A 24,005-nucleotide genomic window follows, 5' to 3' on the forward strand; every position below is an offset into this window, starting at 1 on the left:
CATAAGGGCCCCTACCCTTCTTTCAGCTGCTGTTGGTGGCCTGGAATAGTATTGTGAGAGCTATGTCATGCATGTGACCTGTGATTCGCTGCTATATTGTGTCGTGCTGTGTTGTGGTGGGTGCAGAAATAGTTAAAGCTACTCTGATATATCTTTGTAAGTTGTAGACAATTAAGAGCAGCTTTGCCTTCCCTCACGATAATTATTGTTGTTATTATTTGTAGCAAAAGGTCATCCCTCAGACTATGAAACCACAAAGTAAATGCTGCCTTCCCACCAAACCTGCAGAGCCAACGGACTGAAAGAAAAACTTTCAACTGCCACATATGACACAGTTATAATACTTTCTAGTGCTTTAATTGTTAATGTCAATAATGGCAAATTGCTCAAGCGTCACCATGTTACAAAAAGAGCAAAGCAGACCCCAAAGGAGTAACCAAAATCATCTGTCAACTCAACTTTTGTACTCACTTATGTTTTTATCTTCTTCTTTTTTTATCCAGCTTAAATTCCTTTTGGCCTTCCTTAATGTCAAGGCCTGACCCAGAGGAAATGCAACTGGACCTGTAAGCAAGTTATGTGGAGAACAGCAAAGTCGGCATTATTGCATGCCATTTCTATTTTAGTTCCCTGTAGTTTAGGACTCCAGTCAAGCAGATCTCTAAAATAAGTATTGCTTTGAAATACAAGATACATGAGGAAACACAATACAGTCAACTGCAGTCAGGTGTTTTCCAAAAAGATTATCTATGTAAATTTTCCCAGTAATTTACCAACCTATATGTGGATTACACGGGGGGGGGGGGGGGGGGGGGGGGGGGGGGGGCTTGAGCTCTAACTCCATTTTATGATTTCCATGGCCTGGAACAACATACAGCTGAGCTCAGGTGGCTAAAGAGCAATGTGACAAACAGGACTCATCTGTGCTGTCTTTTTCTTATCCTCCTCCATTCCTAACCTCAAAATTTTTGCTTGTCCACACATTATTATAATCCTCATCACCCACCAAAAAACAGGAGAAAATAGATGTGTGCAACAGTTACTCTTAATGCCAGTCTGTGTTTAATCACACTATGCAGGTTTACATTTGATAGGCAACTAAGCAAGTTTATAAATTACCACCACTGACCTTAAAAATGTCTAAGAAAACAATGGTTGTGCTTTCCATTAGCCTCTACTTGTTGTTAAAGAACAGACTCAGATAAAGTACTGTGGTCTGATCATGCCCTCTCTTTGAACACAATATCTGATGAAAGAAATTACAAACACAGCCAGCTTGTCAAGTCTTGGCTAACAGCTACACATCCAGGAAACATTGCCTAGAAAGAAGCATTAAAGAATGGACCAAAGTGGCAGATTGTCTGACATTCAGAGGGAAAACAGCCTTGATGCAGCCTCTGTGAAATCCAGTCTTTGTCTTGTACACTGTAGAATACTATTTTCCGGTTATCCACGTCGAATTTTGCTTCCAACCTGTTTCTAGAACATATAAAGCCTGAACATCTAACGAGGTCATACTTTGATACAGTGATATTCCTTTTTCCTTTCATTTCCTCCCAGACTTCATCAGCAGGTCGTATCAAACATGCTGAGATTATCCATGATTGCTTGTTTCATACTTTTTGTGTCTGCCAAGGAGCAAGGTAATTCTGGCACAGAAATCACAATGAGCCAGCTTTGTATCAGTGTTGCAACAAGTACTGTGAATGCACTAGCTGGACACTTGCCACAGCCAGAAGCTGGCCTGGACAGTCTGTAATTTGTAAGCAAATAGCTCATAAAATCAGGCAACCAACACAGCTAGAATTGTGCATTTGTATTCCTTTAACAGTATATTGCCATGGCTGGAATTTGACCAATCTAAGTACTCTCAAGTACTTCACCAGACTGAATAAACTTGAGGCTTAATGGCCATTGCATAGAAATGTGTAACTCAATGCCAGCTAAAATGGACTTTCTAAACAGATAAGGCAAACAGGACACACAGTGCAATCTAGCCAGACTATTGAGTCTAGCATTACTGTGTCTGGAAGTACTCTTAATATAGAAATGATTTGTGTAATGACTGCATTGACTGAAGAAAGCATTATGTATTTTTTAAAAAAAGGTTAATTCCAGAAACAAGGTACCAACAGGAAGCCAGTGTGCCCTTAAACTATGGATTTAGTCCAACAAGCAATCAATCCAAGCCACATCCATGCTTTCATGTTTAAACGTTTTATGGTCTTATAGCTTAATTTACTGGGATCAGAGTACATTAGTATAAAGCAAAAGCAATTTCAAGAAGACATACATCTTAGTTAGTACACAGCTATGCGTGGCTTTGCTGACAGGTGTTATTATTCTCCATCTTGGTTCATCTTTTGTGTCTTGCCATAGAATACAATAGAAAGCTGTTAGATTTAACTTTGCAAAACCCTGACAGGGAGTGACGTTTGAACTGATTATTTAGTTAAGAAACTGGAAGATTTTTTGTTATTAGTGCTGCATACTTACATAGGCCGTAAATGTAGTAATATAACCCTAACCCCTCACTATTTCTACCTCCATCTTCTGTTTAGAGATACAAGAGGAGGGACAGAATGTTTAATGTTAATTGTGAACATATATAACAACTACGTTTACACAGAAATAAAAACCAGATGGACAAAAAAAATGACTAACTGTAACTCGCTACAGTGGGAAGCTAACGTTATTTAGTTAGCCTAGCAACTACAAACAAATAGCAGCTAACAACTGCTACAAGCTAACATTTGGCTATGGTACTAAAACAGACCAAGCTGTGTCGTTGTCCCGTCTTAACGACAGAAAAGCCCACAGCCCAAGTGTTTGTTAAACTGACACAGCACGGATGTTTTTAGCCTGGTTAGTTAACGTTACATGCTGTCTCTTATTCTGAAAAAGGGGAAGTTCTTAGATGACACAGACTGTGTATTTTCTAGAAAATAACGACTGGGCTTACCTGCTCTTGAATATTATAATACTGACTGCGGTTACTTCCGTTGAACGGGTTACTGTTTATAAGGCATGTTTCTCCTTGAGTAACCGATAAAACTGTTTGACCTCTTGGTACGTTGCCACAGATGCGGCAGAGGTTCTGAGGAGAGGAGACTCTCGCGCAGTGTAGAAGAACCACTCATCCAATCACACGTTGGGATTTCCTTCGTGTTTACCGTAAAGACTGCGACACACGCAAGATTTTTGGAGAAAAATCCATCAGTCGTAGTTACTGTAAAAGACAGTTATTCCACTTTCAGCATAAATGCGTTTTTAAGATTTACAAGATTTTAATTGGTCATCTAACTTCAGATTTCACCATGCATTTGGTTAACCTTGCCCCAAGTTGCTACGTTACATTTATATTGGGGTGGATTAACCCCCCAGGGCTCCCAACCCTCCAGGGTTAAGGTTATTCTCTCTGTTGCAGTTAGTTTTGTGATAATTTAATTATCACAAAACTTGTGTTTATGAATATACAACACTTACATAGAAAATGGTAAGTTCCTTAAGGCATTTTCTGCATTATTACCTGTCTAGTCCACCTGTCTCATAGAGGGGCCCTGTTTGGTGTATGGTGCACAGCCTATTCCCAAATAGATTGGTGTTCAAACAAATCACCACAACATCATAGGGACCCACAGCAAATGTTTGCTGTTAATCCAGATATGCATTAACAAATTACATTTAAGACATAAGCTCCTCTCTCAGTACAGCAATTACAGAAACAGTTAGACCACAAAGGCATCAACCATCATTTTAAACTCATGCTTAAACCTTTTTTCAAGAAGGATGAGTCAGGTTTTTATTGTACTGCATTGTATTGACTGTTTTTGTGTGTGTTCTGTGCAGTTTTTTATGTGCATGTTTTCCTGTTGAATTGTGTGTATTTGTATGAAGGTCCATCCAGGGAAGGGCGTTGCAATCTTGCTTTAGCTGTAAATGCATTGGTCCTTCAAATGTACTTGTAAATATTAATCAAACACGCAATTGCCTTAACCAATTTCTGTAATAGTTTTTCTCAACTGGCATTACGACATGACAGCAGAAAACATGAGGTCAAATAATAGTTTTTGTATTGTTTTATTAATTTTTCAACAAAAACAGAAACTGCAAAAAGAGATACTGAGCATTTAAAAACCTCACAGTTGTTCTCAAATGAACAGCCGAGGCTTCATTGAAGTGTGAGTACAATAGAGCCCACAGAAATATGACTGACAAATGATAAAAACATCAAAGTCTAAGCTATTTGAATAGTTGTGAAAGCCATGCAGGAGGATATGTTACATTCAGCAAGCTGGAAACATCAAGGTATACTGAGGCACATTTTCTACATTGCTTCATACACAAAGAATTAACGTCGGCTCAGTAACCTCATGTGTTACAGTATATGTTTGTGTTTTTTTACTTGTCAGTGATGTTATTGCTAGGTTACCTGCAGAGAAAAATGTATAATGCAGAGTGTGATTATATGGCCCGTATAGGTTAAAAACTAGACTCATTTTAATTATTTAGACTGCAGCACTGCATCTATCTATTTCCAAAAATACATAAATGGCGATGGATCAGAAATGTTTTATTTACTTCAAAACATCTGTCAGTTAGTCCAGATATCCAGCCCAGGTATGGTTAATACCTTAGAGGTACATTATTGATGAAAATGAACATTGACATTGGTGGAGTTTCAGTTTCACTGAGGAAAACCAGTATTTCTGAATGTGCTAGTGACTCTAAATGTGCTTCAAGTCTATTCTACAGTGTGTCTATGTTCTCAGATATGGCTCTTAGGAAGTCATACTATATTGTGCTAGTGATGATCTGCTGATAACCATAAAGTATTATGGAAGTCAACTTTTTCTGGCATAGGCTGTCAACTCTTGCTACACAAGTACCTTTTAACACTAGTGTTATGTGTGTAGATTGTATGGTGTGGATTGAGGATTAAAATGAATATGTATTAGGGTATGAAAGACTTGCTAACTGAGTGGAAGTTAGTCTAGTCAGACTGGGTATCAGATGCTGGACAGAAAGATTAATAAAGTGATAAAACATGTCTTGTTGTAGCTGCTCTGGCAGTGTTTTTATACATCTCAGTATTTTGCCTCTGGCATTTCCAATAGCCAGAACCATGTGTACATTGACGGTATACAGTCTATGGTACACCCACAGCTGAGCATTACATGTCAAAAAGTGAAATCAGGGAAGGTGGAAGCCTATTTCTTCTAGGTTACAGAATATGGGACACATAGATTTAGTTGTATTTATTTTTGGAACTGGCTCAGCAGAATGATTTTAATTCCATTTCCATATGTTGTTAATCACTTTTTAGTTTGAAGCGAATGTCAGATCCAGTTGATAGAAATTAAGAGGCACATGCCAACAGCCTTCATCTGTTACTAACATATGACTGTATCTTTTACCTGGTTTGGTTACCTTGAAAGGAGAGACATCAGATGTCGGGATAAAGAACATTCTGAGGTTCTACTGTCTAACACACAGGATAGAAAAGTATTTCAAAATATATGTTTTTGGTATTTTCTGGTACATATATTTATGGGGTTACTGGACAGCATTGAGGAGCATCGAGTGCAAATCACTTCCTATAAAGATTGTAAAGGATCTACATTCTTCAAAGTAACTATTGTTTGCATTATAGCTTTCTGTGGCTCTCATTTAAGTGAGGAAAATGATGACAGATGTCTGGCCTTCTAGTACAGACAGGATATCATCTTTTCACTAGGTGTACAGCAGACGATGACCTTGTTTGGTGCATCAGGCAGACAGGCTATGAAACTATTTACGATTGAACTAGAGCAAAGTTTAGTGCATTCCACATTGAAACAAAATACAGCTCACTCCAAATTAACCTAAAATTATCACAACAAGACAATAGTCTTGAGAAATATACTATAGAATTAAATATGACACCAGTTTTATACAAGTTTACAAGGCATGTAGCAGAAACAGAGCTTGTTAAGTCACTGTGGGAGTGTTAAAACTATAGATTGTATATAAGAAAACAGTTAAAACAGAAACAAATTTAAAAAATGGTTTACCATGTAGCATAATTTGTCTAATTATTCTTCAGTCAATACATTCAGAGAATCTTGGAAAAAGCATTTCCGTCATCGTTATTTGGTGAACATCACCTTTGGAAGACTGAAAAATTACTGACTGACCGACTAGCAAGGGATCTTGTATAAAAACAAAAATCTAAAGCAAATTTATAACAAACCAGTGATCCCCCCTCCTGCACGCTACTGTTATCCAGTACACACTGGGAACTCTTGAACTCTTGTTATCAGGCTGACTGTACCTTCAGTGTCACTTGCAGGTGCTTGTGTCATAGAATAAGTCGCTATCAAGTCAAACTTTGACGCATGTTTAACTTGACAAATGATATCAAACCACAAATACTATGATCATTAATTAGCTGATTAATTCTAAGTATTGTCATGTAGAACAGATCCTTCATATCTGCCATTCTAAGCATCATTATTTATATTTAACCCAAATGCTTTGTGACCTTTTATTGCCTGAGAGCACCTCTTGACAAAGCTGCAGGATTGCTTGTTTAAGTGAGGGTTTTAGTCACAATGTGTAGCGTGTCATTGCACTAGTGACAAAAAGACAACTGCTTCTAACACTAATGTCTGATGTTTAAAGCAGCATATTCAACCTTGGACACCCCTCACTACGTACAGCACTATGAGCATTTGGAAGTGCTACCCATTATGATGCTATACTGGTGGTGGACCTGAAGTTGAAATTCAACATCAAGAATTGGGAGTCTGTGGTGGTGGAGTCCTGTGCTCTGGACGCCTGGGCACCTTTCGGTTAATGTTTGGCTGTTTGCTTTCTTCCCTCCATCCTCCATCTTTTCCTTTCTTCCCGTCTGCTTTCTCCTTATTCTGCCTGCACAGTTTCAGTGCTCGGGAAATGAACACGTCCAGGTCGAACAGCCGCTCTTTTTGCTTGACAGGAAGTGATTCCAAGGAGTCATCATTTACTGGCTGCAAAATGGAGGAAGTAGACGAAAGGGGTTGAAAGTCAGGGGGAGGAAAAAGTGGCGAGGTCTTGGGAGACACTATTTGAGGGGACTGAGGAGGAAGTGGGTAGGTGGGAGACGAGGGGAGAAGTGAGGGAAGGGAATTAGAGGAACATGTGACATGTGGAAGTGGGCTTAGTCTGTCTTCATTACATTCATCTGATGGTTGCCGCACAACCTCCTTGTAGTGGAAGACTGGAGTTGGGAGGTCAGTCGGGGAGATAGGAAGAGGGGGAGAGGAATTGTAGTGGGAGGGTGAACGTGGCTCCAAAGAAGGACTGGGACTGGGCGAGTGCAGACGAGACTGGGTGCTCTCCACCCAGCGAGAGATCTCCTGGAATAAATCCCCCGTCTCCCCCTCTTCTGCTTCTTCATCCTTCTTCTCTCCCACATCCTCCACGCTCCCACAAATGGGCTCAGCAGGCACAGGGAGGCTGTTAGTGTTACGCTTCCAATAAGACAGATCCAGGATCAGCTTAGGCTCTGAGTAGTGTTGAGGCTTGCCCTCCCGCCAGGCAATTTTATCCAGATATGAAGGAGAGCCCACTTTGTAGTCACAGGAGCGGCCACAGTCCAGTTCCACATATCCCAAACCACAGGCCCGTTCCAGAGAGGAGTGAGAGTTCTCCAGGAAGCGTTCCGCTGAGCTGCTGTGGGAATATTTGCGTGGGTCAACCTACACAAGATTGATGGGGAGGGAGAAGGTGATAAATAGGGATACAGTAGTAAAGATAATAGAAGATAGTAAAGTGAGGAATTAATTCCAGTTCTATTACATGTTGAATGGCTTTGACTCAGTCTAATTTGTTATTAAATATCCTATTAGTGCATAATTGTAACAACAATAAAAGTTAACCACATAACGTTCACCTTTAACAGACACAGTGCATTTTAGTACCAGAATGAATGTTGCAAGATTACATTATGGAAAACACAATCTGAAACAAAGGGGCAAATAAGAGTAATAAAGAAAAAAAGACAAACAATTTGCAAATTGAAATTTGAAACAAAGCAAAACATTTTTTTAAGAAGAGTGTGAAAAAACAAATGGAAACAGGGGTAAAACAGCACTGTGCACTTTATGAAAGGAAACAACACAGTTTATGAGATGGTTGGTGGTTAAATTTCAAAAACACTACTGTGAAACCTAGACTACACAATATCTGAGCCATGAGCTGATTTGTTGACATAGCACCTTTAACCTAATCAGCTTTACTGACTCTTAAACAGCTCTCATTGCATTTCATTAAAATCAGATAAAGGTTAAACAAATCAGTATGGGGGGAAAATGACCGACCTGGGCCTCCTCTAACAGTGAGGTGGAACTGGCCCGAGGGTCTCTCTGCACCTCGTCGTCCTCTGTGGTGTCTCCCAGGTCAGAGGTAATGCGGTCAGGGGGCATGCAGCAACACCTTCCGCCTGACTGCTGCCAGGAGACATCAGTTGATAACCTGTTCTCATACCTGCAGGAAGGCAGAAATTAAGTATTTGTATTGTTATAATAACTTCGCTGTGCAGTATATTCAGTCTGATATGTTTATGTACAGTAGGAATCTTAGGTAGTTTCTTGTATCTCATTATGCTTTGCCAGACTTTTCTGTCACTGACAAACCATTTTTTCAGTGCTTCATGTATAAAATTGGGTCTTACCATGAAATAGACTAACCAGGTGAAAAATTAGGATTCTATACTGATTAAAATCCAAGTCACACTTGTATGAAAATGTTTGATGGATTAAATTATGCTACCATGTAGTAAAGTGGTAAGAATACTCTGGAAGCTCAGTGCACCTTCATGAAAAACGTACGAGCAGCCAGCCTCCAATTTTAAGGGTTAAATTAATTTCAGACTGTATGACAGTATTTTAAATCCTTTGCGAGGCAATCCTGCAATAGAAAATAGAATAGAACAATAGAAATTTCTACCCACATTGTAGCAAAACGACATTGTGTGTCGGAATACTGGAATATGATTGTGGATTTTAGCCTCAAATCAGTGGTAAATATTTTGTGTCATTCCAAATAAATACAGTGTACAACCTGAAAATGTGCAGTGTTAGTTGGTTAGCTACACAAAATAAAAATTTGGATTAAAACAATGATCTTTCCCACCAGTGTATAGAAACATAAATCTGCACACCTCTCCCAGTGGATGCTAGAGGCCTGACTGTTGCTGCTGCTGAGGCTCTGCTCGGTGATGAGGCTGTCCTCTAGTTCATCCTCGATGCGGAAGGGATACGATGAGGTGGGCTCATCGTCTGGACAGGCGTACTGCTGGAGGAAGGGATGGGACAGCGCTGCTTCGGCTGTCAGACGATCCATGGGGTTAAAGGTCAAGATGCGCTCAAGGAAGTCCACAGCTGTGAGAAGGAGAAAAAAGGGATCAGCGAGGGAGGAAGAGGAGTAGAAATGAGATGTTGTGTCCATCAAGTGTGTTCTTCCTAAAAAAACATTCTCTATCTTATATCTTACTCTCTCTCAGGGCTAAAGTATATGCATCTAAACCCTATTCTATCATCGCTTCGTCCTTCATAGCTCAGAGAAGCTGATGTCTTCTGTATCTTTTTTCTCCCATTACTATTATTTGTCCTCATTCTATTTCACACTGCTTGACCTTCCTCTTCTTCCCACTACTAATACTTCCCTCTGCTTACCTTGAGCATTGACTTCAGGCAGCAATTCAGAAAAGGGTTTCTTGACTCTCCATCCATGACTGACATATGAAGGCATCACCTAGGGAAGGATAACAGCGGGGTTAAAATATGTACATAATTGTGCTGTGGTTCCCTCTACCTACAGGCAGGGGCCTTGTTGGAAAGAGTTGTGTACACATATAACCTTGTCTGTAGACTAAATCATCTCAGTCTGAAGCCGCAAACATAACATGGCAATGACACCCTGGCGTTCCATATTTAAACAATCGGCTTGCAGACATATGACTAGCCGCAGACACTGAGGCGTCACCTGTAGCAGGTCTTGCCTGTCCTCCTCTCTTAGCACTGGCACGGTGTCGAGAATCAGCTGCATCTGCTCCAGCTCATGAGCTCCTGGGAGACGGAACAGACCAATAAGAGACAAGCAGAAGTGAAACTGGGGATCAGTTACATAAGCAGAAAAGAAAATTAAGAGTCAAACAGGATTAACTAGAAGGTGTGAGCTGTCAAGTGAGAGGCTCTGTAAGGTAAAGAGGTTCAATAAAAAATAGGCAGATTTCAAATATATACATTATAGATAGATAGATAGATAGATAGATAGATAGATAGATAGATACCACATCCTTCTAATATTGGCAGATATTTAGGTGCAGTCCTATGTTCCAATAATCCAATGTTAAACCACAAAACCTAAAACATCTAACTGAGTTTGTTTGGGCACATACATTAAGTCCCCAAAGTGCATTTTACTTTTGACAACAGGTGGAGAACAAAAATTTGAAATCACTGGCTGTGTAGTGTAACCAGAAGTGCAACATGCGTTAACTTTTCACCTCAGACCAGAACAGTATAGCTGCATTTTTCCCTCCATGCAATACCGCATGGATTGGCTCTTTAAGCCCTTTTCAATGAAGCTACTGGACACCAGCAGGTGGCGCTATATCAACACATTCACCACCAAGAAATAAGCAGCAAGCAGTGGCAGTGTATTTAAGAGTGGGTTGCTTCCCCTATGGTCAACAAAAAATACTGACAATGTGAAAACGCTGGTGGAAAGCAAGGCACGCATCTCCAACGCTTGATGTGTGAAAGTCTAGCAGAGAGGAACACCAGGGAACGGATAACACTATTGAGTTTATGGCACCATCTCTCCTGTGGTGTAGAGGGCTTGTGGAGGTCATATCAGCCTGTCAGGAGGAACTACATCTGCGTCAGACAGCGAGAATTTCTCTATCATCATTGTTATTCTGGTCAGGCAAAGAAGTAGCCAGCAGAAAGAGAATAAAGTATCTTTGGTGGAGGACACTCTGGAAAGAAAAACTCCCCTTAGCTCTCACTTGATGACCCCATGTGATGTAGTCTTTAAGTACCTTTTCCTTTGCTCGTAAGAACTTTGCATTAGTTAACAAAGGACAGAAGAAATGTGTCTGAATACAACTGATTTACCTGATTGTGCTACTGTATTCACTTCGCCACTCAAAGAAGCCTGATTTCAGTGTTATATCTTATTGAGGCTGGTGTTGCTAAGATGCTACGGTGTAACTTTCTCATTCTGTGCATACTAATGCTGCCGATATGGATATGCAAGAGTACCCTTAAAAGCTTTGCATGTCCATCTTTATTTTCACATAACAATAAAGGTTGTGCAAGTAACATTTTAATTTTCCTTCACGGGAGCCAAAACACAATCAGACCACATGAAATAATGCAAAATGGAAGAAACACCTAGTCCTAGAGACACGTTTCCTAGAAACATCTTGCAGGATGTTTTGTAATAAGATGTTTCTACTGAATATTCATGATATGATCAAAAGTAATAGTGTACTGCTTCTGCAGGACTCAAAGGTCATGGTGAAGGTGAAGGAGAAACAGTGGAGGTACCTGCAAACAGCATACGTCCAGTGAGCATCTCAGCCAGAATGCAGCCAGCAGCCCACATGTCTATGGCCTTAGTGTAGTTGTTGGGGGACAGGAGCAGACGGGGGGAGCAATACCACTTAGTCACCAGACCCTCGGAAAGATAGCCCTGGAGAAGCAGGGGAGGGGGTGAGTGGGAGAAAAAAAGGGTAGTAGGTAAGTTATAAGACAGAATGATAGTGTAGTTATATTAGTGACAAGCATGCAACAGATTTGCTCGTTACTTAGTGGTGTACTTGTAAGTCTGTATGCATAACATGCATGTGTATGAGGTGTTCAGGTTGCTCATGTTCATTACAATCAAGCTGGCAGTTTGTTGGTAGTTATTTTTGTTGGAGTCGAAGCATCATTAAGTCAGTACAGACAGTACAGCTACAAAAAGGAAACTTGAGCTCACAAGGGATGTTTCGATTTACTCCCACAAAGACGTCATCATTAATTGTGCCACATACACTTACACACTCGTCAGTCAAAACATTCCCCTGAACCTCTACCTGCTGTTACTGAGTTTCACTCACTGAGTTCTGCTGTATAACATCTCACGCCCTCTCATTAGGGCTGCTCCGACAAGGCTCCCTTCTGCCTTTTACTTTTGTAAATGTTCACCTTGTGAATAACACTGTTAGCGCCGTGCATGAGAGACGAGCCTCTCTCTCTCTGACCTTAAAAAATCTCTAAATCTCTGCACTTACTTGATATTTCTATTCTTTTCCTGGTCTCGTATCTATTCTTAACCAAGGCTCGTAAAGTCTTGACAGTCATGATATTAGAAGACTTTATGCACAACAAAATATGCTCATAATCAGCCTTACATATCTTCCATATTTTTATATTTCTTGCCTGCTACTTTGCCATTTTACTGCTGTGAATTACTTCATGATGACAGACCCTGTGGACATATATAGTCCACTTTTTGTCTTACTGGCATACTATTTGTGTCCACCTTTGTCCCTGAAAAATGTTATTACACTTTTAAAGTTGGAAAAGGGTTTAGGCCGGCATCCTTGTTGGAGTGTCTGATCTGCCTCTAAATACCCTACTCCTATCCTTTCCTTCATCTCTCTACCCCTCCCTCCTCTGTTCTCGGCACTCTCCTCCCCTTCTGATCTCACATCAGCCCTCTCCTAAAGTCTGCTGTTTCCATTTTCCGTCTCATCATTCACCTCATCTCCCTCTCTATCTGGTACTTCTTGCAGAATTAGTCTATTTAGCCTTATAGACAGCATGGGATTTATCCTGGCCCAGAAGAGTTTTCATTCTCAAAGTGGATGTCAGATATTGCTCTGTGTAAATTATCTCGGGCCACCTGTAACACCAGCATAATATCACACTTGACAGCTGAAAAGCGATTTCCTTCTGCATTACAAGATCTTCAAAAATAAATAAATAGTGAATTGTGTCTGCATCAGGCCATGACTTTATTTATTGTGGGCCACCCACGCCAATGCTCCCACTTATACATCCTGTTCAGCAATGTGTCTTTACAAAGAATTCAGCCTGGTCAAAAAGGATTTTAAATGTCAAAATGGCTATTTGAGTTTGTTCAGACCAGCTTTCTAAAATTACATTACATTATATTACTCCTAGAATACAAGCTGTTAAATGAGTAGCCCGGTTGCAAAGCGCTATTGAGTAGCTGTGAATCAGAAGCTATGAGCTGGGAAGTAACTTCAGTTTCTTTCCAGCCTTGCTGTTTCTCTCCTCTCTACTATTTGCTTCCCCTGTGCCTCCTCTCCTCTTTACCATTTCATCTACTCCTTTTATGCTTTCTACTCGCTCTCTCTATGCACACCTACTTCTGCCCCTGCTGCACCTTACTTACCGCCTCTCTTTCCTCTGCCCGCCCTCCCCCATCGCTTCCTGTTCTCCTCAGTGTGCCAGCAGACGACAGAGCAAAAACTGATGCTGAGTGCTCTGTGATGGACTGACAAACATACACCCACCTTGTCTTCTCTTTGTATGGCCCTCTCTCCCCACTTTTCTGATCATTCTCTACATCTGAGCTCTACTTCCAGCTTTCCGGCATGCATTTGATAGACGGTGACTTTCATGGGCTGGTCAAAAGTACAACTTTTTTCAGAATGGAACATTATTTGATGATAAAAGTTAAAACAGCTTTGGAAATTGCTTTGAACAGAAAAAGAAACAGTTTCACAAAATGGTGCACAGATGCGGCCTCCAATTCCATTTTGTAACTATTTTTACACTGGTTTTCTGCTATCCACCATTCTAAAATGTTGGTTGGCTTTCTTCACTTCTTCTTTGCCTACCTCCTCTTTATCCTTCTCCCCAGTAATCACCTCTCACTCTCCTCTCCATCCATATCACCTCAGTGTTTCTCTACGTCACCATCAGCAGCTGCGACTGTTTCCCCTACCTTTCCTCTTTTCTTCGCCCCATCTCTCTCTTTTCTGACACCCTCCTCACTTCACCTCCTTTCTCACCTGTGTCATCCCTCCTTCTCTTCTTGTCAGTTATGTGAGTCTCCATCACTTCCTTCCCTTTTGTCCCTCTTTTTTCCCTCTTTCGTTTCTCTCTTTATTCACCTTTCTTCTCCTTCTGTTTCTCTGTCCTTTATCCAGATCATGAATAATTTCTGGGCAGATCCAGCGCTGCCTCAGCAGGAGACATTCACACACACACACACACACACACACACAAGGACAAAGTTCCTGTATAGACTGTAAACAACATCACAAACAATGTTTTCTCTGCCTCTGTTTCCCTTCTCTCTCCTCTCAACCTTTCTGTCGTCTCTCTTTGCCTGAGTAAATGTTTGTCTGTGTAGTCAGAGGCGCACATCTAGACAGCTCGTCAAACAGCCTCATACCGATGCACCGCAGAGTCACAGTGTGCTGACAAAAACCACTGTGATAACACAAGGACCACGTAAAATCCTGTGGAAGAGGGTGCATCATTCAGTGGTGAAAACTAGAAATCTAAACTTGCAAATCTTACTGTCAACCATGACATAATAGAAAACCTGATTATGGTTGAGGGTGATGGAAGGAGCCTATCTGAAAGCAATATAATGAGACATAAAAAACAGAGCCACCAGTCTTGCTTTATGGCCCAATATGAAAGTTAATACTGTTTAGGAATTTCCATCACAGCTGAAGTCAATACTGCCCACGTCCATTACCACAAACTGTTTGAAAAAGCAGCGCTTTGGCTCTGCATTATTAAATAAGAGAGATGATGCTAGCACATTTACTGCAGGCATCTGCTTTGGTGTCAACACTGCATCACAAATAGCCCCAGCGTCGTCTTACACACATCATCAATATCATAAGCACACACACCTAACTCTGGTGATACAATCCTATGCAAATGAACAATGACAAACTGATGTTCTGCTGGCTAACAGACACATGAGCTGGGACAGCTGCTATCCAGTTCAAACTTTTATTGCAATAATTAATGCACTCTGTTAACAAAGCTTTGAGACTGATACTGCAGCAACAGAAATGGGTAAAATACTAGGAGCTGAAATACAGAACTTGTTGTGACAATCAATCTCCAATAACTCAGCAATGACTTCATGACTTTTTCCCCCAAGCTCCATTCAGTCATGTATTCCTATAGCCCTCAGGAGTAACAACTTCACGAGCTTTTTTAATAATAAAATTCTAATTAATATTAGAAGACATACTTCATCACCCGCGACCCTGTATGCAGGATAAGCGGTTGACGATGGATGGATGGATGGACATAATTCATCATGTACTTCCCAAAACCGTACAGATTTATCTTCAAACTCAGGAACCTTAGGAACAGCTGTAAAACTGATTTGGACTGTTTTTCTGCCATTGATCTTCACAAACTAACTTCAATGATTTCTTCATCTAAACCATCAACCTGTCTCTTAGACCCCATCCCAACTAGGCTTCTTAAAGAAGTTTTACCCTTAGTTAGCACTTCTTAACAAGATATGATCAATCTGTCTTTATTAACAGGCTATGTACCACCGTCCTTTAAAATAGCTGTTAGTAAACATCTTCTTAAAAAGCCCACTCTTGATCCAGGGGTTTTAGCCAACTTTAGACGTATATCTAAACTTCCCTTTTTCTCTGAGGTTCTTGAGAAGGAAGTTGCCAATCGGTTTTGTGATTTTCTACATAACAATGGTTTATTTGAGGATTCAGAGTGCTTCAAAGCAGAGACAGCACTGGTGAAAATTACAAATGACCGTCTAATTGCATCAGACAAAGGACTTCTCTTTGTACTTGTCTTGTTAGCTCTTACTGTTGCATTCGACACCATTGACGATCACATCCTTTTACAGAGACTGAAACATTTAATTGGCATTAAGGAACAGCATTAAGCTGGTTCAAGTCCTATTTATCAGATTGATCTCAGCGCCAAAGTTAGTCAAGGAGTTCCACAAGGTTCTGTGCCTGGACCAATCTATCTATCTATCTATCTATCTATCTATCTATCTATCCATCCATCCTTCCTTCCTTCCTTCCCTGAGACAGTGCAGTTGTCAAGCCTGAATTTTGTGTTCTTTCACACAGCGTGAGAGCAAAGACATGCACCCAAACACACGCACAGAGTGGGGTACAGACTGAGACAGAAGTAAACCTTGTTTCTGCTGTTCTGCACAACCTTCATCTCTCTTACTTTCTCTCTCTATTTGATCTCTTTGGAGCTCCCCCTCCTTCTGTTTCTCCCCTTCCCTGCCTTTGTACTTTTCACCTCTCCTTCTTTCACCCTTCCATGACTCAATATTCCTCACCCTTGCTCCTCATCTGTTCTCTGCCTCCTCCCACCATCACCACCCCTCCACCCTCCTCCTCCCTTCCAAATGCACCCCCTGTGTCTGCAACCAGCTGATCCCCAGTCCCGTGTTCGGAGCTGACAAAGATCGCCTTTCACAAGAGCTCCTCTCTCCACATGCACAGATCCAAACACACACGCACATCCTGCCCTGCTAGTGTTACAATACTGCTGTGGGATCTTCATGCATAATAGAGCAGCACAATGGAGCAGTAAATTGTCAAATTATTCTCTCAGAAGCATTCATCTACAACGGACAGGCTAATCACAGGGTTTGATTAGCACAAAACCTGATACCAGGTTAGGGAGGAAGACGTTAATAGCAGGGTTTGGGCTCGAGAAGAGGCCTAATGTGAAAGACACAGGTCGGAAGCATCAGACATAGAGATGTGTAATCGGAGATGCCAGTCATAAAAAAAAGACACCTTCGCTGTACTGCAGTTGCAACATGTAGAATCTTTCTTAGAGGTGTAGCACACTTTTCAAAATCTGAGATTCTGAAATTCTGGCTGTATTCGGCCAGTAGGTGTACTTTTAAAAAAAGCTGGATCTTTGTCATAATCAGGCAAGTTATGTCTAAGATGTCACCTGAGATACCACAATGAGTGCCCAGACAGACAGATCAATGATTCTGCGCTTCAATTGTGAGGCAGACAAAGCATGTGTGCAAACATACTCGATGACTATAGGAGGATTCTTTTGGAACAGTATCTGTTCCTATAGTGTATTCATTGCTACACAAGTATTGTGTGCTGTCTGATAACCACACAGGGCCAGGGCTTGACAAGTTGCTATCTCTTCCCTGATCACAGCTCTACCTCAGTGAGAGAGAGCAGAGATAATTATTTAATATTACAGTACTGTCTCTAGATTTTTTCATCACTTCCCAGGAAACTCAACAAACGTAACCTATTGGCCTCAGGTGAAGATACCAATGATGGTCGTTCAGTCTTGGCCACTGGTAGTCCTAACGACTGTAACGACTGTCGTCACAGCAACAAGGAACACTAACGAACCAGCGGTATCGATGACCCGGGATAACGACCCCACTGAGGTTAAATAGCTGAGTTTCCCTGCCAGTCAGTCAGAACTGAAGAAGTCCTTTGGATGAGGGACGAAACGTCTTCCAGTATCTTCAACCAAGTCCAGTTGCCCTTGATTTTAACCTTCGTTGGATAACTATGACCTGGATGACTGAGAATCTTCATAGACATGTCTCTAGATTCATCCACCTGCAGCAATAAGTGATAAATCCTCCCAACTTTATCAACTTTGTTGACTTAAATATTTATGATACAAGTATCAAAGAGTACCATGTATAGGCAACTCAAAATCAACACAGCGAACACTTTGTGGCCAGAGATCTCAACTTTTGTGCTGGCTTGTACTCTGAAGATTATGGATTTGCAAAATTCACAAATAATGTGTAATGAGAACATGAGCCTAAAGAGAATAATGATCACAGGAATTCATTGGCCTCTAGTCAAAAGAATACTTGGCACATTTGCTACATCTACATGTCCCAAAAAAGATCACTAAGTGTAATTAAGTTAAGGCTGGAATGTTGTTGGTGATTATTACAAGCTCCCAGCATATATATCATGTTCAGTCATCAGCCTTTTTCTGTGCAGAGGAGCACTTTAAAAAATAAAACATCCAGCTACTAGTATATAATTACAAGTCCAACCAAGCAAACCCTCGTAATTTTTGATTACATGGACAGTTTGAAATGAGATTACTGTTGAAAGTGGAGAATGAAAAGACTCTGTAGTGCATGTGAGTAAACACACTGACTATCACAACTTTAAAAAATACTTTGTAAACCACTCTGTAACCATATGTGTAAATGTCCTTGCAGTATATGTGTTTGTGTGTGTGTGTGTGTGTGTGTGTGTGTGTGTGTGTGTGTGTGTGTCTGGTGGGTTTCCTTGTCCTCTCACTTTATGAGAATAGTGAGGGTCAACTATCCTGGCCAGACCAAAGTCTCCAATCTTGAGCAGCAGCTGATCTGTGTTGATGAATATGTTGGCAGGCTTCAGATCTCTGTGCAGCACATTTGCAGAGTGGATGAACTTCAGTCCCCTCAGCAGCTGGTAGAACAGCAGAGTAGCGTGACCTATTCAAGGGCATAAGTCAGATATGAGGATACTCTGCACTGCTTGTATTCTCACTCTTGTAAAATAATAATTAATAAATTAAAATACTTGTGCTGAATGCTGAAATGTGTGTGTTTTATTCTGACTTGCTAAGTTACGTTCAGTTGAGTAAAGCCAGTACGGACAAATTACTCTATCCGCATTTGAACCCGTCAATAATGACATAATTAAACACATAACATGAATGAAAGAAGGATATATGAATGTGCACATTTTGGGTAAAATTCTAATCTTTTAATGTGTGGTTTGTGGATATGGGCAGAACTATTTTTGACACATGCGCCAACATGATAGTTTGAGTGAACACTCCAATACTTACTGAGGATGTTTATAAAGAGTAAACAAACAAGCAAAGACATGAATGAAAGAATGTAATGTGATTTTTTTTACAAATGCGATCTGTCTCAGTAAAAGAGTGTCTCAAAAGGACTGCCACTAAATCCAATAAAACACTGAATAAACAAAGCCAGCAGTGCAGCAACAAAACAGACTGGTAGTGCTTCAACGTGAAGCATCATACTGAAAATCCCTTTTATTTTCCCATACCTGTGTGTAGTGGTCCTTGTTCCAGCAGCCGAGCCAGATCCGTCTCCATGCACTCCTGGATGATGTACAGGGCACTCAGGTGGGTTGGGTCTCTGGGCAGTGGTCGTCCATAAGGCGCCAAAACCTCATGAACCCTCACCACATTTTCATGATGCAGCCGCCGGGTGATTTTGACCTCTCGCAGAGCATGTTTCACGGTCACGGCGTCACGCATCACCAGCTTTTTAATTGCCACGCGCTGTCCAGTGCGCTGGTCCACAGCTGCGAGGACCAGGCCTGTGACACCCATGCCGAGAGGTCGAAGGTCAACAAAGTGTCCACCCAGATCAAAACCATGGAGGAAGAGGGGGGTGTCTTGTCTGGCCATGATTGCTCAGTCTGGAGGTGTTAGGGACAGATAGATTCCAGTTACCTTAAGCTTGAATGTCTTGATTAAAAGTGCTTTGTTACTGTCTTATGCACATAATGTTACATCTTGCTGGTGAGTCCAGAACCTTAACAAGAGACCTGATTCTTCTCTAGGTAGCTGGTGTATGTTAGATATCTGCTCTCATGTTGACAAGACCCAAATTCAGAACCACAGCTAGTCTGGTGAAAAGTGGCGGCAGTTTTAGAGGCCCAAAAAAGTTTGATATTGCATGCAGGTTTGAAAAGGAATGATTTCCTTCAGGCCTAAGAAGTGTCTTTGTGCATCATCTTTACCTCCTCTTCTGGTACTGTGTGGGCCTATTCTTATTAAATCACCCTTTTAATGAACCAACTTTTGTTAACACAACCTTTGAGTTGTATTGGACAAGTAGAGTCTGAGCAACAAAAGGGACCTCAGAAAGGATCGAAATAAATGAAACAAAGTGGAAAGAAATCTAACATTTGGTTTAGTTGGTGATCTTGCAGCTACGTGTTGATAAAGCATCTACAGTACATGTTTAAAAATAGCAGATTTCTCCTTGATAAAGGAAGTATCCTCTTGATTCTTGATGATGATGTGTTTCTCCACTCCAAAGATGTTACTTGATGCTGTAGTTGGGCTGCAGGGATACACTACACACAGGGCAGTTGTATCCATAGAAACAGCCCTCTGTGTGGCTGATCCTGCTCTTACATGTGTAGATGCATCATGGGACAGCAGCGGGCGGACGGTCGGCTCTGCGCTCTTCTCCCTCTCTGCCCGCTCAGCTGTGTTTGTTATAAGACTGTAATCCTCATTGACCAGGCAAAGCCTTCGATGGTGAGGCAGGAGAAAGGAGGTGAGGTTACAGGAGTTAAATTCAATGAGACTCTGTCAGCTCCTCCTCTTCTTCCATGATCCCAGAGAGAGTCAGTCAGACAAGTTCACTCAGTTTAAGATCCACAGTTGGACAGCGGTCAAACCCTGGAACTGTGGTACTCTCTGTGTCTACATGCGCACACGAGTGTATGGGTTTAATCCCTCAGTAATCTGCTTCCTGTTGCCTTCTAATGAACGTAGGGTTTTCCAGCATCAGGCCGCGGTCACTGTGGAAAGATACTGCTTTTAGCTGCGTCGCTCAGCACATCTGCTGCCGCTGGTGGAGAGGAAAAGAGGAAATGGGGTGAACAGAACAGAAAGACACACAGAAGATTAAGACGAAAGTTTCACCGCAACAGAGCCAGTCTGTTAACAGGGTCTGTGTAGCAAGAGAGTTACCATTACATAACAATGAGTGGCAGTGTAACTTAATCTACACCAGCAATGTGCTTTAAAGAGGATAATCACATACATTCAGTGATGCTTTAACATCTGCATGCTGTTGACATTTCAGAGCAGAAGGTAAGGGATGATCATGGCAACATTTCTTTTGAATGAAAAAGTCTACTTTTAAATTTTCTGATTGCATCACTCATTATCTGTTTTTTTTTTGTTTTTTTTAAACTTAAAGTTAAGAACATTAAAAGTGAACCAATCTACCTGACATCTTAGTTTTATTTCCACCTCTTGAGAGGTCATATAGTGGTATAAAAGCAAAAGTCTTGACAGTCTTGCACCCCTACATCCATCGGCAATCCATAAAACAAATCTCTTTACTGTCAAAGCCCTGAGGACAGGCTGGTGTATTAGCTCTCTCCCTGCCTTTCTTTCTAGAAATGGGGGATGTGCACTCAATAACTGGACTGCAGCTTCTCTTTAACAGCCTTCAAAATTCTTACAAACATACACTCCACGTTCCTGTTTGCCTCAGTCAGGGCTGACTGTTGGAGGCCGTAAGAGTGTAAGGTGAGAACGGAGAGACTGAGAGAGAGGAAGCGTTGACAGTGTTGCTGGGTGGGAGGTGCAGTGCTGGGCTAACTTAATATATAATGCATAACCAGGGGAGATGGCGCTTGGTGTTCTCTCTGTGCGTTTATTCTCCATATTTCTTCAGGTTATGCAACCAGAATACATATTAAATATACTAATCATTTGCAGTTTCTTGATGCACTGCAGTAAAATGTCTTCATTTGCAATTTTGAAGCCCATTTGAAACATTCTTGGAAATATCACTCTGGCTTAAAATATCTTTTAACTTAGATTAATACAGAAGAATGAAACCATACTCTTCAATGAGACAATATGACATTAATAAATGTGTAGGTGATAGTAGATGGGAACAGACAAGGGCATATCCAGCTGTACTCTGGCTTTGTGCAGCTACTTCTGTGTCTCTGGCTGTTTTCTCTCTCTCTCTCTCTCTCTCTCTCTCTCTCTCTTACACTCTATTTACTTCCCAACAGGCTTTAAGGCAGTTTTTAGTTTAGATGAGAAACGCTGCATCCTCTCTCTGCACACTGGCTGCATGCAGCTGTCTTTGTGTGTCTACCCATAGACTCCAGTAACGCCCCTCTGACAGAACAAAAACAGTGAGGTTGAAGTGCATCTAATAAAATACAAAGCCCCATTCCCCCAAAAAAGAAGGAAAAAGTAGGCTACACTAACGGGCCTGCGCTTCTTTTCCCTTCTCAACAAGCTCCACGTTATCTTATCTATCCCGGTATCTGTTCGGTATGAAATAAGAGGAGGAAGAAAGAAATACACGCAAAGATAACAACAGCAACCATCAGTACTCACGCAGCCGCAGCGTGCCGCCCAGAAACAAAGATCCGGGGAACAGATGTGACAGATACGGGTCCTTGGAAGCAAAGAAAGTGAAACACGACCGCATCTACCTCTCTCTTGAGTGTGATTTTGATGATACCGGGAGAACGGGTCGGCACCGGGGGCGAGCCGCTGAGATGAGATAAGCCGGAGGGCTGCTGTAGAGCCGGTTATTGTGGGCGACTGGACGCTCGCTGGCCGCGCTTCAGAGGAGGGATCCGAGAGAGGGAGGAGAGAAGGGATCACCCCGATTCAGATCCATCTACCAGACCTGAGTGGCTTCACACACACACTCACACACTGCACCATGGATGATAAAGTACCCATCTATCTCTCTCTCTCTCTCCCTCTATCTCTCTGCTCTTTCTCCCCATCTTCTTGCTGTTACGTCTCTCTCTCGCTCTGTGTGTGTGTGTGTGTGTGTGTGTGTCTGGAGGACTCCCAGCAGCAATGCTGTAAGAAGATCTTTTACTTAAGTTAAATTATCTATCTATCTATCTATAGACATACATATATCCTATATAATAACTGATGTAATTTGCATCCCTGTAAGGTGTCCTTGATTGCCGAGAAAGGCGCCTTAAATAGCTGGTAAAGGTGGACCTACCTTAAGCTACTATTTTATACTGCTAAGTAGCTCTACTGTAATATGTGATTATTTTTGTAGTTGATTTATGTTTTGTATGAATCTGAATCTGCAAAGTAACCAGGGACTAACATGATCAAATAAATGTTGTAGAGTAAAAGCTACAATACTGGTTTCCAAAATGTATTCAAAGTTTGGGAAGTGAATGGGAAAAGACTGTTTAGTAAAATATGCAACTTTTTTATTACCATAAAAAGAAAAGAAAATGAAAGAAAATATTATTATTATTATTTCTTGTCTGTTACTAGTCTTCACTATACTCATGATGAAATGAAACCATTTTACACTTTACTGGCCAAAACCCCAGTTTGAAAGTTTCATCAGATTCCAGCTATAGCTTATCTCTGACTGTCAGGTCAATGATCATTACAAACATGATAGAACTAAAGACACAACTGTGAAAATAATAAAGGAAACATCTACTCTTACAATTTGAAATATCACTGGTATGTCATATTCCAATATTCCAATATTATGAAGTTCTAAGACTAATAATTCAGTTTGTGATTTCTTACTTTCCCAAAACCACTTCTGCAAACCCCAGAAAGATATGTGAACCTGATACACTGTGCGGGATGGAGGCATCGCAAAAAAAAGAAGCTTCTCCAATGTTTGCAATGTCTAATGGCTGTACAGTATCGTATAATCACCCTGTTGACTTACAAAGTCCAATAGCCTGTGGTTAGTAGAGGGTGGTTAGGTTTCTGATGAGAGTCAGCACAGTGAGAAAAAGAAAAAGAAAGAGAAGGCAGGCCATGGTGGATGTAATCACGATTATGCAGAGGTGCTACAGGATTAACAGAGAGGCTGTAGAGACAACAGAGACCCAAGAGTCACCCAATGTAATGAACCCAGGGTTAAGTGACACACTGATCCTATGGCTCCGTCAGTGAGAAGAGTGATGAGGAGTTACAGGGATAGTTCTGGATTTCATTAAATGATATACATAGGTGAAAATGAAAAACAGAATGGGGGATGTCTAAGGGAACTGGTGTCCACGTCATCCTGTGACCTTGATAGTAGGTATTAAAGATATCTCTCTAATCTCTCACCAACATGAAGAGCTCACAGTTTTTTTTACTTTCTTTCACTGGACCCTTTTAGTTGAATTTTGTTGAAGAGGGTGAGGCAGATGCCAGCCTGCTAGATGATGGTTCAGTGGTTCCTTTGTG

General features: G+C 41.2%; 2 protein-coding genes across 3 annotated transcripts in view; both read right to left on the reverse strand.

The window, feature by feature from the left end:
• me2 (malic enzyme 2, NAD(+)-dependent, mitochondrial) overlaps positions 1-3,120 on the reverse strand; it is a 16,945-nt gene extending 13,825 nt beyond the window's left edge. The window contains exons 1-2 of one of the 2 annotated variants that reach the window (XM_046035331.1): positions 2,963-3,118; positions 472-564 (exon numbers count right to left, since the gene is read on the reverse strand). The gene's annotated coding sequence lies outside the window, so the exon portion shown is untranslated. Of the gene's footprint in view, positions 1-471; positions 565-2,962 lie in introns of both variants that reach the window. The other variant, XM_046035332.1, reaches the window with a different exon arrangement.
• Positions 3,121-4,064: 944 nt separating this feature from the next.
• On the reverse strand, positions 4,065-22,312 carry mapk4 (mitogen-activated protein kinase 4). Its single transcript, XM_046036169.1, has 9 exons — positions 22,161-22,312; positions 19,097-20,640; positions 18,335-18,510; positions 11,580-11,724; positions 10,009-10,091; positions 9,699-9,777; positions 9,185-9,404; positions 8,343-8,508; positions 4,065-7,721 (listed from the first exon to the last, which is right to left on the reverse strand). The coding sequence occupies exons 2-9, from the start codon at positions 19,461-19,463 to the stop codon at positions 6,774-6,776; spliced, it is 2,184 nt and encodes a 727-aa protein (XP_045892125.1). The 5' UTR covers positions 19,464-20,640; positions 22,161-22,312; the 3' UTR covers positions 4,065-6,773.
• Between the last annotated feature and the right edge of the window lie 1,693 nt (positions 22,313-24,005).

The sequence above is a fragment of the Micropterus dolomieu genome, linkage group LG21 (genome assembly GCF_021292245.1).
Source record: "Micropterus dolomieu isolate WLL.071019.BEF.003 ecotype Adirondacks linkage group LG21, ASM2129224v1, whole genome shotgun sequence".
Taxonomy (NCBI): domain Eukaryota; kingdom Metazoa; phylum Chordata; class Actinopteri; order Centrarchiformes; family Centrarchidae; genus Micropterus; species Micropterus dolomieu.

Excerpts from the sequence above, each read along its gene's own strand:
- mapk4 (XM_046036169.1), bottom strand. The coding sequence starts at position 19,463 with ATGGCCAGACAAGACACCCCCCTCTTCCTCCATGGTTTTGATCTGGGT. Across the intron at positions 10,092-11,579 it reads TGGACGTATGCTGTTTGCAG|GAGCTCATGAGCTGGAGCAG; the intron begins GTACCTCCACTG and ends TCCGTCTCCCAG. Across the intron at positions 8,509-9,184 it reads TCTAGCATCCACTGGGAGAG|GTATGAGAACAGGTTATCAA; the intron begins GTGTGCAGATTT and ends GCCTTCCTGCAG.